At 45.7% G+C, this 14,695-nt stretch overlaps 1 protein-coding gene across 2 annotated transcripts in view; it reads right to left on the bottom strand.

Annotated features, from left to right (window-relative positions):
• Positions 1–11,109: 11,109 nt before the first annotated feature.
• Positions 11,110–14,695, bottom strand: part of LOC122924871 (NACHT, LRR and PYD domains-containing protein 12-like) — a 166,851-nt gene continuing 163,265 nt past the window's right edge. For both annotated transcript variants that reach the window (XM_044276392.1, XM_044276391.1), the window contains one exon: positions 11,110–11,363. In XM_044276392.1, the coding sequence (XP_044132327.1) occupies positions 11,276–11,363 (88 nt within the window). In that variant the 3' untranslated portion in view covers positions 11,110–11,275. The remainder of the gene's footprint in view (positions 11,364–14,695) is intronic.

The raw sequence follows: 14,695 nt of genomic DNA on the forward strand, positions 1-14,695 counted from the left end.
CACACCGCACACCAGAGAACACTTCATACACCTGTATAGCCTCCATACACACCTGTATACACTGCAGACACACACCAGAGAACACTTCATACACCTGGATAGACTCCATACACACCTGTATACACTGCAGACACACACCAGAGAACACTTCATACACCTGGACGGACTCCATACACACCTGTATACACTGCAGACAATGCACAACAGAGAACACTTCATACACCTGTATACACTGCAGACACACCAGAGAACACCTCATACACCTGGATAGACTCCATACACACCTGTATACTCTGCAGACACACACCAGAGAACACTTCATACACCTGTATACACTGCAGACACACCAGAGAACACCTCATACACCTGGATAGACTCCATACACACCTGTATACTCTGCAGACACACACCAGAGAACACTTCATACACCTGTATACACTGCAGACACACCAGAGAACACCTCATACACCTGGATAGACTCCATACACACCTGTATACTCTGCAGACACACACCAGAGAACACTTCATACACCTGTATACACTGCAGACACACCTGTATACACTGCAAAATAGAAGAAAATCCACAGCACTCCTCAGTTCTGGTGAATAAGCTGGTTACTTTATTGGTAACAGAAGCATTGGAATAGCAACGTTTCAACCATCTCTGGTCTTTATCAAGCTATGAGATCATATAGTGACATGTGCCTTTAAATAGTAATTCAATGGGTGTGTCTCCCATCAATGGAACAGCAAAAATCAACATGTGAGATAACTTCAGTGTTTAAGATTCAGCCTATCAAGTGGCTGGGTGTAGTTAATTGAATCATTAACTAATCGTTTATGCATAAAATCACATAATACTTACTGGTGGGGGACACTGCAGACACACACCAGAGAACACTTCATACATCTGTATACACTGCAGACACACCTGTATACACTGCAGACACACACCAGACTACACTTCATACATCTGTATACACTGCAGACACACCTGTATACACTGCAGACACACACCAGAGAACACTTCATACACCTGTATACACTGCAGACACACACCAGAGAACACCTCATACACCTGGATAGACTCCATACACACCTGTATACACTGCAGACACACCAGAGAACACTTCATACACCTGGATAGCCTCCATACACACCTGTATACACTGCAGACACACACCAGAGAACACCTCATACACCTGGATAGACTCCATACACACCTGTATACACTGCAGACACACCAGAGAACACTTCATACACCTGGATAGTCTCCATACACACCTGTATACACTGCAGACACACACCAGAGAACACCTCATACACCTGGATAGACTCCATACACGCCTGTATACACTGCAGACACACACCAGAGAACACCTCATACACCTGGATAGACTCCATACACACCTGTATACACTGCAGACACACCAGAGAACACTTCATACACCTGAACAGACTCCATACACACCTGTATACACTGCAGACACACCAGAGAACACCTCATACACCTGGATAGACTCCATACACACCTGTATACACTGCAGACACACACCAGAGAACACCTCATACACCTGGATAGACTCCATACACACCTGTATACACTTCAGACACACACCAGAGAACACCTCATACACCTGGATAGCCTCCATACACACCTGTATACACTGCAGACACACCAGAGAACACCTCATACACCTGGATAGCCTCCATACACACCTGTATACACTGCAGACACACACCAGAGAACACCTCATACACCTGGATAGCCTCCATACACACCTGTATACACTGCAGACACACACCAGAGAACACTTCATACACCTGTATACACTGCAGACACACATCAGAGAACACCTCATACACCTGCATAGACTACATACACACTTGTATACACTGTAGACACACATAAGAGAACACTTCATACGTTTTGCATCCGTTTTTTATGGCCATTATAAAATTGATGGATTTTATTGGCATTTTTTTTTTTTGTAAAGATACATCCCCTTGCAGTGCCCTCAGTATGCAGAATGTCCCCAATAACGGCCCCCAGTAGTAATGTCCCCAATAACGGCCCCCAGTAGTAATGTCCCCATAGTGGCCCCGCCTGTCATAATGTCCCCCATAGTGATTCATAATGTCCCTGAAGGTGACCGCTGCAGTAATATGTCCCCCATAGTGGCCCCCAGTTGTAATGTTTCTTTTTAGTTAAACAAAAAAAAAAATAATGGGGATACAAACTCTGTAGGGGGCGGGGCTTGTTAAATTAGCCTAAATGGGTGTGGCCTGCTGAAGGGCCTGCGCTGAGCGTGATGGAAGCGCGCGGTGACGTCCACGTGCTGAGTGCAGGTCCTTTTCAATCAAGAGAGAAGTGAGCGCCTCTGCAAGTGGATGAGGGGAGAATATATGTTTTATACTTTTATATATATTTTTAACCCCTCAAATGCCATATTGTCCTAGTGTACCCGTTTTTAACAGCCGTTAGATGGATGCACTCCTGTCTAAGCGACCATTGATTTCAATGGGGTCCGTCTGGCTGTGAAAACGGCCAAAAACAGGACATATCCTATTATTTGACAGCCGCTAAAAAAACGGCCATGTGAATAGCACCACAGACCGCAATGGCTCTGACGGCCTAAGGTCTTTCACGCGGGCGAGTTTTACATTCAGGTGTGATGCATGAATCCAACGCAGAGAATCCGGACCGACTCCTGTCCCATTCATCTCTATGGGTCTCTGCACATGAGCGTTGGTTTTCACGCATGAAGTCCGGATGCATTTTTCATTGATGGTTGCTTGGAGATGTAGATTGTTCTTCAGTTTTTTTCATGCGCATCAAAACTGATTGAACTTTCCTGCAAAACCTTCCGTATTTTCCTCAACAGATCCCGACACAATCCGTATCCTTAGGCCTCTTCCACACGAGCGATACGGATTGTGTCAGGGTACTCGCACCATTTCGCAAGCAAGTTTAGTCAGTTTTGTCTGAGATTACGTTCAGTTGTTCATTTGTTTCTGCGTAGGTGCAATGTGTTTTGATGCCAGGGCTCCAGGTGGCGACCAAAACGGTCGCCAATGCGACTTAGAATTGCAAAATGGCGAAAACACTTTGTAGTCTTGTCGCCATTTGCGCCTAGACCCTCCGCTGCTCTGCCTCTTTCACACATGAGTTGAACTGACAGGTGACGCGCTGCTGTCAGCGCGTGCCATGTTCTCCTCAACAGCACAGGGGAGAAGGAGGCAGTCCCTCCCCCCTGTACCGCCGCTACCACCAATTGACTGATAGCAGGGAGGAGGAGGGGCTGTGGCCACTGCGCCACCAATGAATATAGTTTATGCCCGAATACAAACGCAGTCTGCGGGTGCCGGCCATATACTGTACCCGGCACCCAGCCTCTGCGGCACCTGAGGGGTTAATTGCGTCGAATTGCAGTGCACAGTCATAGAGACCGGGTATTGGATATGACCGACACCAGCAGCCTGGGTTTGTATTCAGGCATAAACTATATTCATTGATGGCACAGTGCGCCCCCCTTCCAACCCCAGTATTACAAAGTACAATTATTGGTGGCACAGTGCGCCCCAACCCCCCCTCCCCCCCCCCCAGTATTATAACTATTATAATCATTGGTGGCAGTGGACACAGGGTCCCCTCCCCTCCTCCTCATTGGTGGCAGTGGGAACAGGGTCCTCTCCCCTCCACCTCATTTGTGGCAGTGGCAGTTCCGATCGGAGCCCCAGCAGTGTAATCCTGGGGCTCCGATCGGTTACCATGGCAGCCAGGACGCTACTGAAGCCCTCCATGGTAAGCTCCCTGCTGCCGTGTGCACAAAGCCCAGGGCAGCAGGGAGAGTGTAAGATCCTATTCACTGTAATAGATCTCTATCAGGGGGAATAGGACAAGGGATGAAAAGATCCCAGGTTCTAGCCCCATAAGGGGGCTAATAGTTAGGCAGCGCTGGGAGGTCAGGCCGGGAGCTGTGATGCAGACTCGCTGCGAGAGGAACGCTCATCTGCAAGGGGCCCAAAAGTTTAAATCGCCCCCTTTGCCTATTTTACATATAAAATATATAAATAATAAAAAATAATAAACATATTACATATCGCTACACTCGAAAAAGTGCAAACTATTAAAATATTTAAAAATATCTCCTATGCGGTGAACACAGTAACAGAAAATAAAATGCACAATTTACCATTTTTTAGTCACCTTCTCCCGACAAAAATAGATAGGACTGTTCTATTATGGTCCAGACGTTCCAGAAAATGCACATGGCTTTTTTGGCGTTTTATTTTTTTTTGTGTGGTAATGAGTATCGCAATACTTTTTTGCTATGGAATGGCATCGAAATCGAATCAAAATTTTGTTATCATGACAACCCTAGGTAAGACATGTCTTTTTTCTTTTTTTTTATTATTATACAGTAATTATATTTATTTTAAATTTGGCGACAAAAAATGTATTTTGGCTCCTAAATTTTTCAGGTTAGGGTTAGGAGCCAATGGCTCCTTGATATATTTTTTTAGTCTGGAGCGCTGGATGTGTTTTTCATGCTCGTGAAAAAAAAAAAACTGACTGTTTACAAACCACATCTCCTAGCAACCATCAGTGAAGAACGCATCGCATCAGGACCTGCTTCCGGATACAATGCGTTTTTCACTGAAGCCCCATTCACTTCTATGGGACCAGGGCTGCGTGAAAATCACAGACTATAGAACCGGCTGCGATTCTCACACAACACAGAACTGAACGTGACGAACAGCGCTCATGTACACAGACCCACTGAGATGAATGGGTCCGGATTCAGTGCGGGTAATATGTGTGCACTTCACGCATCGCACCCGCGTGGAAAACTCCCTCGTGTGAACGAGGCCTAAGTCTTGCACACCTCTGGGGACACACCCACTTATGCTAATTTAACAAGCTCCGCCCCTTCAGAGTTTGTATTCCCATAAACCCTGCTACAGAATAGTCTCTTGGGAAGCATAGTGCGCATTACATACATGTGCGCTGTAGGTTCTTGGGAAGCATAGTGTGCATTACATACATGTGCGCTGTAGGTTCTTGGGAAGCATAGTGTGCATTACATACATGTGCGCTGCATTACATACATGTACCCTACATACATTCCGTGCACCCAGTGCACCTAACACACGGGGCCTCATGTCACCAGACTGTCTTAGTTGCCGATAGCAACCAATCAGAGTTCCCCTTTCATATCTTAGTGTTCAGAAAACATGGAAGCTGAGCTCTGACTGGTTGCTATCGGCAACTAAGACAGTTTTCCTGTCAGTGAGGCCCGTGCTCTCCATTATACTCCAGGTGCACTTACGTAGATACACACTTACCTCACCTGATGGAAGCAGTCAGCAGGACACTGGAAGCTGCTGATGTCCTCTTCTAATGGAAAGTGTAGGAGCCATCAGCAGGAGCAGAGGCAGAAGTGCTGGTGCCAGGAGCTTCTACCACCCTGCAGTAAGGAGGCCTCAGATTGGTTACAGCAGGCGCCTCTCACAAATGCTGGGCTGTTCCTGTGACCCAGGTGCTGCTCCCCATGAGCCCTGTGCAGGTCCCTGCAATACTAGACACTGGGAGGACATGATGGGAGTAATGGCAGATACCTGTACACAGCCCCTGTCCTCCCCTATCCTCCAGACTCCAGCACACCAGGTGTCATGGAGAAGCTGCATTACCCAGCAGTAACCTGTGATATATCAGCCATGTCTGCAGTGTGTGAGGTAAGTGGGGAGATACCTGAGGAAACATGGCGGCTACAGGACTTCCTGAGGTAATGTGTGAGGAAAACTGCCTTACTCATCCACAGCAACCAATCAGATTCCACCTTTCACATTTCACAGCTCATTTGGAAAATGATAGGTGGAATCTGATTGGTTGCTATGGGAAACAGAGGCAGTTTTCTCTTACTCCAGTTAAAGAAATCCCCCCCACTATATTTCCTTATGCAGAAGCTGAAACTACACTAGTACAAGACGTGTGAGGTAATAATACTCCCAAATATGATGTAGAAACTGATACTACACTAGTACATAATGTGTGAGGTAATAATACTCCCGAATATGATGTAGAAGCTGATACTACACTAGTACAAGATGTGTGAGGTAATAATACTCCCGAATATGATGCAGAAGCTGATACTACACTAGTACAAGATGTGTGAGGTAATAATACTCCCGAATATGATGCAGAAGCTGATACTACACTATTAAGCCGGACTAATCCTCGTGTATAATAGTGGTAATTACTTTATTCAATCTATTGGCTAGTATCTTGATAAGTATTTTATAGTCCAGGGTAATCTCTGCGTTCTCTATCTTATTCCTGCAATTTTGGGTACCTAACATCTTGCAGATAGCTAGTCAAATCAGAGTGGGTGTATTGTATCACTGAGCTATACAACTCTTGATAAAATTCCTGAAATCTAGCCAGTATACCCTCTGAATCTTCTACCATCCCACCCTCCGCATTATGTATACGTAGCACTGATGGAGCTGCTGTGTTATTGTGTACTACGTGTGCCAACATGTTACCAGACTGGCTGTTTGAGGAAAAAGAGCTTACGATCACTTTTCTCCATAAGATGTTTTAGATATTGCCTCCCTATCTGTAGCCTTTCCTATCTATTGTTCTCCGTGAGACTTGAGGTATATCGTTCCTCTGCCTCCTTACACTGACGGCCCAATTCCTCCTCCCTGCGGTGAGTGTCTCTCTTAATGTAAGATATGGAAGATTTAAAGCAGTCACGTATGTAAGCTTTTAGAGTCTCCCAGTGCAGTTGGTCATCTGTAGTACTATCATGCGCCTCTAGAAATACATTAAGCTGATCTGGGATACGGTCATTAACTACCATGAGGGATATCCAAAAGGGGTGGATAGTTACGTAGTTTGGCTACAGATCTTGTACTAGCGGGCAATTTCAGTTTCGCCACCAGGGGAGCATGCTCTGAAACATTCTGAGGGCTATACTGGATATCTACCAGATCTAAGTATGTGGAGGCCGTACCCAAGATATAGTCAATTCTAAATAGCGCTCCACGTGATGTGGTAAAGCAAGAGTATGTTCTCTGGCCAGGGTATCGTTCCCTCCACAGATCAACCCATCTCATCTCGGCCACCAACCCGGACAACACAGTGGCCAAGGGCTGCAATATTGCCTGGGTTATCTCTGTATTAAATCTATCTAGATGACTATAGAACACCGTATGGAGATCCCCCATGCATAACCGTTTAGCTTCAGGCTATTGTGTTGCAAATCCTACTGCTGCTTGCAGGGTTGAAACATTGGGGGGAGGCGGTATATACATATTCAACACTACATATGGGGTGCAGTTAATGTATGCATAGACAAAGATGTATTTCCCTTCAGGGTCGATTACTGTCTGCCATGCCTCCCAAAGAATAGCGCGGTGTATCAGTAGGGATACACCTCTATAATAAGAGCTCTGCTCTGCATGTTCCGACCATTGCACCCATGGTTTCTTAAGTCTCCCCGCTGTATTTGGGGAGAGATGGATCTCCTGCAGACCAAGGATATGGGGATTGTAATTGCGGACATGAGAAAAGACTGCTATCCTTTTCCTAGTACCACCTAGTCCCCTCACATTACAAGACATTACCTTTAAGATGGCCATAGAGAAGATTGTACAATAAGTGTAGGAGTAATGATACCCATAGAAAAAGATCGAGAACTCAGTGAACTTCATCTTCCCAGTTGAGATATTAGACATGTTGCCCCGTACATAATTGTGCCAACCGTAAAAATAAAGAAAAGCAAGAACCTATGAAACATAGTAAACCAAAACCATATAAACTGTGTTATACATATATAAATCTCATCTGTAGCTGTAAGGTCGGGGACCTGCATAGTGAAATAAGGTGGAATAGCTATGCAGGTTCAGACCGGTTTCTCCAAACAAAATCACAGTGCACTTAACTTTAACCATTTCAGTGGCAGGTACCCAACATGAGTGTCCTATAGCTAAACATACAATTATTAGGTATAACTAAAAGAGAATATAATGTAATTACTATAGTCCAATATACAGGCTGAGGGGAGCAGCAGGTCAGTCCAAAGTAGCCTGCATAGGAAAGAAGTAGAGACTCACGGCACGGCTGTAACGCTCATGGTGGTGGTGGGTTTCTTGGACGTCTGGATACCAACTCCTCTGCCTCTCGAGCATCAGTGAAGAAGAGTGCTTTTCCGCCATCCACCAGGATATGCCATGGAATATGGTAAGCAAAGCTCTGGTAGGCGCCTCTTTATGGATACAAAGGTGGCACGCTTCTCCTGAAGTTCCACAGAGAAGTTGGGAAAAAGTGATATAGTCATATTTTCAAATGGTATGTTGCGTGTATTCCTAGCCAAACTTAGGACGAGGTCTCGATCTTTCCAGTTTAGCAAACAGGCTAGAAGCAGTCTGGGAGGCTCTCCTGGGGGTGGCGGTCTGGCACGGACCCTGTGGGCCCTTTCCACCGCGTAGGCCATGGAGAAGGAGGCTCCAGGAAAGATAGACTAGAACCAGTTCTTTATAAAAGACACCGGGCTTGGTCCTCAGCCCTCTCAGGCATACCCAGGATTCTGACGTTATACCTACGAGCCTGGTTTTCTAAATCCTCACATTTTTGCCTCCATATGTCCACTGCTCTCTCCATGGTCTGCACTCTTTCAGACAGAGGGTGGGTTAGGTCTTCTAAGACTGAGATTCGATCCTCTGTGTGGCAAACTCTGTCTCTGAGTTGTTGAACATCATGGCGTAGTAGGCCCAAGTCCACTCTCACCTCCTCAATCTTGCCTGTGAGCAAGGTCTGGCAGGAGGTAATGGCGACCAGGAGATGATCATAGTCTGTTTTTAAAGTAAATTCAGTTTTTTTCTGTTGCGCTGTATGTTGCCCACATGTAACAGAGGAGCGTGGTTTGGCAGAGGAAGTGGCGCCATGTTGGGTCTCCTGCCTGGCAAACTCAGCTTTTTTGCCGCTGCCTGGGCCTCATTGGGACTCATGACTTGGCTCTGCAGGCTTCCTCCTTCTCTTTTGCACCGTCCACGCTATGATGAATGAAGGATGGGTGCCAGGATGGTGAAGGATGTGAAATTGGAGCCGGAGTTGTTCTCAAGCACGTCCAGACATGCTGTCAGTTAGCCACAATACAACAACTTTATAATGAAGTTCCCTGGTGTCACATCACTCAGGTCTGTTTTGGAGCTGGTTACAAGAACATTACCAAGATGACCTCCAAGGTGGCTAACAGCTGTAGGTATGATCTGTGTATGGATTTTACGGGATAAAACAGATGGAGCTTATTACACAGATGGAGGGTGGTGGATCTAGATACCTTATTTTTCGCCCTATAAGACACACCGGCCCATAAGACGCACCTAGGTTTTTGAGGAGGAAAATAAGAAAAAAAATATTTTTAACCAAAAGGTGTGCTTTTGAACTAATGTTGGTCTGTTGATGACACGATTATGAGGGATCTGTGAATGGCACTGGTATGGGGGCATCTGTGGATGGCACTGTTATGGGGGATCATTATGGGGGCATCTGTGGATAGCACTGTTATGGGGGCATCTGTGGATGGCACTGTTATGGGGGATCATTATGGGGGCATCTGTGGATAGCACTGTTATGGGGGCATCTGTGGATGGCACTGTTAAGGTGGGATCTGTGGATGACACATATATAGCATCTTATCTAATTTTTCATCCACAGATCCCCCATAACAGTGTCCCTGTGTAGTGAATGGGGGCTGGCATCTGGTTTTGTACTGGCAGCGGGGCCCGGTGAAGTCACTGTATTCTACTTCACCAGGCCCTGCTCACAGTACTATAATCATATCTAACGTGTAATTATTGTTAAACTATTCAAATCATCTGAAATCCAGCGCATGTACTACTTACTACTAACTTGGTAGCAGTCAGGAGGCCGGGCGGGCGCTGGCAGCGTGATTCGCTACATCATGCACCTGCGCCGCCTGCTTCATTCATAAAGTGGGCAGAGCAGGCACATGACGTAGTGAGTTAGGGCTGTTTCACACGAGCGGATGCCGTGCGTGACATCCGCTCCACGAATGACAGCCAAGACCCGATGCAGACTGCAGAAGCACGGAGCAGTAACATGATTGATAATGCTCCGTGCCTCTCTGTGACCTCTTTACTACAAAATCACAGTGAGATAAAGTTGTCATTGTGATTTTGTAGTAAAGAGGTCACAGAGAGCCACGGAGCATTATCAGTCATGTTAATGCTCTGTGCCTCTGCAGTCTGCATCGGGTCTTGGCTGTCATTCACGGAGCGGATGTCACGCACGGCATCCACTCGTGTGAAACAGCCCTTACACTGCCGCCCGTCTGGCCTCCTGACTGCTACTTCGTTAGTAGTAAGTACTACAAGCGCTGGATTTCAGATGATTTGAATAGTTTAACAATACCTACAGGTTAGATATGATTATACTACTGTGAGCGCTGGCCCGATGTAGCAGAATACAGTGACTGCACCGGGCGGGCCCCGCTGCCATTACAGAACCAGATGCTAGCCCCCAGCCCCTCCTCCCTCTCAGCCGATACACCCGACGGCTGCAGAATTCACCACATAAGACGCATTTTGATTCCCCCCAACTTTTTTTGGGGGGGGGGGGGGAGTGCGTCTTATAGGGTGAAAAATACGGTACGTTCCTTACTGTAGTTCATGTGTAAACTGTCAGCTGGGCGTCCTCTCAAGAGGAGTCCATTTAGGACCACTTTATACCCTTTGTCTTATTTTTGTCATTTTACACAGCACTCGCACTGTGTATGTACAGTAAAATACCGCACACCGCCATGTCATTACTATTGGTCCTGGTGATCAGGAGACAGATCATGTGAACACTGGTATGTCCGGGAGTCGCATCAAGTAAAAGGTAAAATAGAAACTGAAATAACAGTTTGTGTGATTAGTTATTTACACTGTGCAATGTGCGGCCTCCTCCAGTATTATACTGCTGACAACGTACATGACCTTCAGGAGATGCTGCTACATCCCATAGGCCTGGATTCGGGCTCATTATGAAGGGATTTAGTAACTGGACATATAATGAGCTGGAGAAGAACATTTCTGGTATCATCTTTATTATAATATTAGACATTTCCTTATCTTCTGTAGATCAGTGATATTACCCATAATACACCAGAAGACGCTCCTAATACTAAACCTCTGAAGACGTCTCCTCCACCAAAGTCCTGTTATCTGCTCATCACTGAGAGGAATCCGGATTCTTCTCAGTTTAGTAAATGATCTCCATATTTGGTTTCTGCTCTTCCAGTTTTGTTATGGCTTCCTTCTCCTCTTTAGATAATCCATTGCCCACCAGACTAGAAGAGAAAACAGCGCCCCCAGCATTAGTGAGGTTGTATTGTGAGGTTTCCTCATTACATCAGACCAGTCAGTGAATTCATCTCCTGAACATATGTTTTGTAAATCTCCCCTTTGGTTTAGTGCTCTTATTAAAGGGGTTCAAAGGACTAGACTTTCCCTTTTAGTGCAGGATGCAGTGTTTTATTCAATAAATCATGATTACTAGTGTCCCTGGGACTAAATTACACCTGTTAATCCTGCACCTACCTATATACCTAAGACTTAACTTTTATTAATATGCTCCTAATACTACTAATAATAGCTAACTATTTAAAATTTCCAGTACATCGCAACCATTTCCATCTATTTGATTTCTTATTTGGAGTTTCCCAACCAGATTTGTTCAGGGTAGGAGACACTAGTGCCTTTGTGGCTGCCCGCTGCCAGTATAGTATAGGCACTGTGTTTCAATTGTCCCTGCACTACTTGGCTGCAACAATGTGCTGTATTAAAACTAGAGCTTCACTCTGCCCCCCGACATGTTTCGCCGTGTACCGGCGTCTTCAGGGGTTAGGGCAGAGTGTGAGCGTGGCTCCTCCCTGCTGGATTATAAGACCTTTGTTTTGTGATGTCATTACTGTGAGATTCGCCTGTGGGCGTGATCAGGATCCACTATTGGGGAGTGATAGGTGGCGTCTCAGGGCTCCTCCCCCTGATATCTCTGCCTTCCTTCACTTCACCTTCTGATTGGCCAGCGTCATAGGGTTGCGCCGCGCATGTGTGGTGGACTTAGACCTTTCCCATAGTCCACCTCACTGCGCATGTCAGTCGACTTGGTTCCCAGCGCTTCCGATTCCCAATGCTGCGCTTGACACAGCACATGTCATAGGACTTAGTCGCTGGCGCTGCCGACCCAATGCTCCACGCATGCGTCCTGACTCCTTCATCCAGGTAAGTTGTCAATGCCAGGGCGCATGTCATTGGAGTTGAACAGCCTCATAGACAGGGTCTGTGTATGCGCACGTCGCCGTACTTTGCTGTTTTAATTCTGCGCTTCCACTTCCCAATTCGGCGCTCCTTACTGCGCAAGTCTTGGGACTTAGCCGCCGGCGCTACCAACCCTCTATCCAAATTGATTTTCAATGCTAGGGTGCATATCTATAGACTTGGTCTGCCCTATAGTCAGGGCCTGCTTGTGCGTATGTCGCGGTACATAATTGTTTTTAGTGGGTCCGCGATCATCCTAGCATCCCTGCAGCGAGCTGGTTATCTAACCGCTATAATTTCTCATACCCTTTCCCTATATATAATGCCCCTGTATGGATCTGGTGTTTTCTGTGCATTGCCAGCGCGACGACTATATTAGGCCTTATATGTATCTTCCTGACAGTGATCACAACTTCTAGATGATGCTTTCTAGAATTGTGAGTGACTAAAGACTCGTATTGGGTGTTTGCCTGATGGCATCCCTATGTCTTGGTTCCACCATTCTTCACCTCTGGATACTTCTCATAATCTATATGCGAGCTTCATAATTGTCACTCATAGATAAGGAGTAATACATTTGTTCGTTGACTCCTATCTTATTTTCGATCATAGTTAGTGTGTATTGCGGCCTTCAGGACAGGTTGTAGTATTTTTAATTCACTTGCTGTTTACCCTCCACTAGTTTCCCTATGTCAGCCTCTTGGCTCACATATAGTGTGCACTAATGTCATCCTGGCTATTCGCATATTTTCATGGTTCCAATCTCCAGATATGATGGTATTTTTCCCACAGGTGATCTCATTCCTTGTCATATTTGTTCTCTTTTTCTAGATCTTCCGTCGAGTGGATTATTCCATTTTTTCGAAAATGTTTTATTTGCTGTTTTAACTTTACTGATATTTTTGTTTTTCATTTTTCCTAGGACGGGGTCGTAACTACAGGAAGGACGAGTAAGTGAACCCTTCGTTCAGGCCTCTTGGAGATAGACTATCAAGCAGGTAAATCCATTTTGTCTCCTCCTGTTGGAGTTTTTTTGTCTAGATCTCCTTTGCGTAGGCCTAATTTTACCCTCATCAGTCCCCAAAATTTAAAGTCTGTGCTTTTTCCTCTGTGCTTTTCTCTCTCATGTGTCTGGCTAGGCTGGTATCCTCCCCCATATTGATGCTGCTCAGGCGTCTTGAAATCCTCCCTCTTAGCTCCTGGGTGGTCTTCCCAACGTACAGTTTGGGACATTCGCATTTGATGACGTACACGACCCCTTTTGTCGTGTAGGGAAACTAGTGGAGGGTAAACAGCAAGTGAATTAAAAATACAAACCGGATTCCAAAAAAGTTGGGACACTATACAAATCGTGAATAAATACTGAATGCAATGATGTGGAGATGCCAACTTCTAATATTTTATTCAGAATAGAACATAAATCACGGAACAAAAGTTTAAACTGAGAAAATGTACCATTTTAAGGGAAAAATATGTTAAATCAGAATTTCATGGTGTCAACAAATCCCCAAAAAGTTGGGACAAGGCCATTTTCACCACTGTGTGGCATCTCCCCTTCTTCTTAAAACACTCAACAGACGTCTGGGGACCGAGGAGACCAGTTTCTCAAGTTTAGAAATAGGAATGCTCTCCCATTCTTGTCTAATACAGGCCTCTAACTGTTCAATCGTCTTGGGCCTTCTTTGTTGCACCTTCCTCTTTATGATGCGCCAAATGTTCTCTATAGGTGAAAGATCTGGACTGCAGACTGGCCATTTCAGTACCCGGATCCTTCTCCTACGCAGCCATGATGTTGTGATTGATGCAGAATGTGGTCTGGCATTATCTTGTTGAAAAATGCAGGGTCTTCCCTGAAAGAGATGACGTCTGGATGGGAGCAGATGTTGTTCTAGAACCTGAATATATTTTTCTGCATTGATGGTGCCTTTCCAGACATGCAAGCTGCCCATGCCACACACACTCATGCAACCCCATACCATCAGAGATGCAGGCTTCTGAACTGAGCGTTGATAACAACTTGGGTTGTCCTTGTCCTCTTTGGTCCGGATGACAGGGCGTCCCAGATTTCCAAAAAGAACTTTGAATCGTGACTCGTCTGACCACAGAACAGTCTTCCATTTTGCCACACTCCATTTTAAATGATCCCTGGCCCAGTGAAAACGCCTGAGCTTGTGGATCTTGCTTAGAAATGGCTTCTTCTTTGCACTGTAGAGTTTCAGCTGGCAACGGCGGATGGCACGGTGGATTGTGTTCACTGACAATGGTTTCTGGAAGTATTCCTGAGCCCATTCTGTGATTTCCTTTACAGTAGCATTCCTGTTTGTGGTGCAGTGTCGTTTAAGGGCCCGGAGATCACGGGCAT

This window comes from Bufo gargarizans, chromosome 1, assembly GCF_014858855.1.
Source record: "Bufo gargarizans isolate SCDJY-AF-19 chromosome 1, ASM1485885v1, whole genome shotgun sequence".
NCBI classification, from domain to species: Eukaryota; Metazoa; Chordata; class Amphibia; order Anura; family Bufonidae; genus Bufo; species Bufo gargarizans.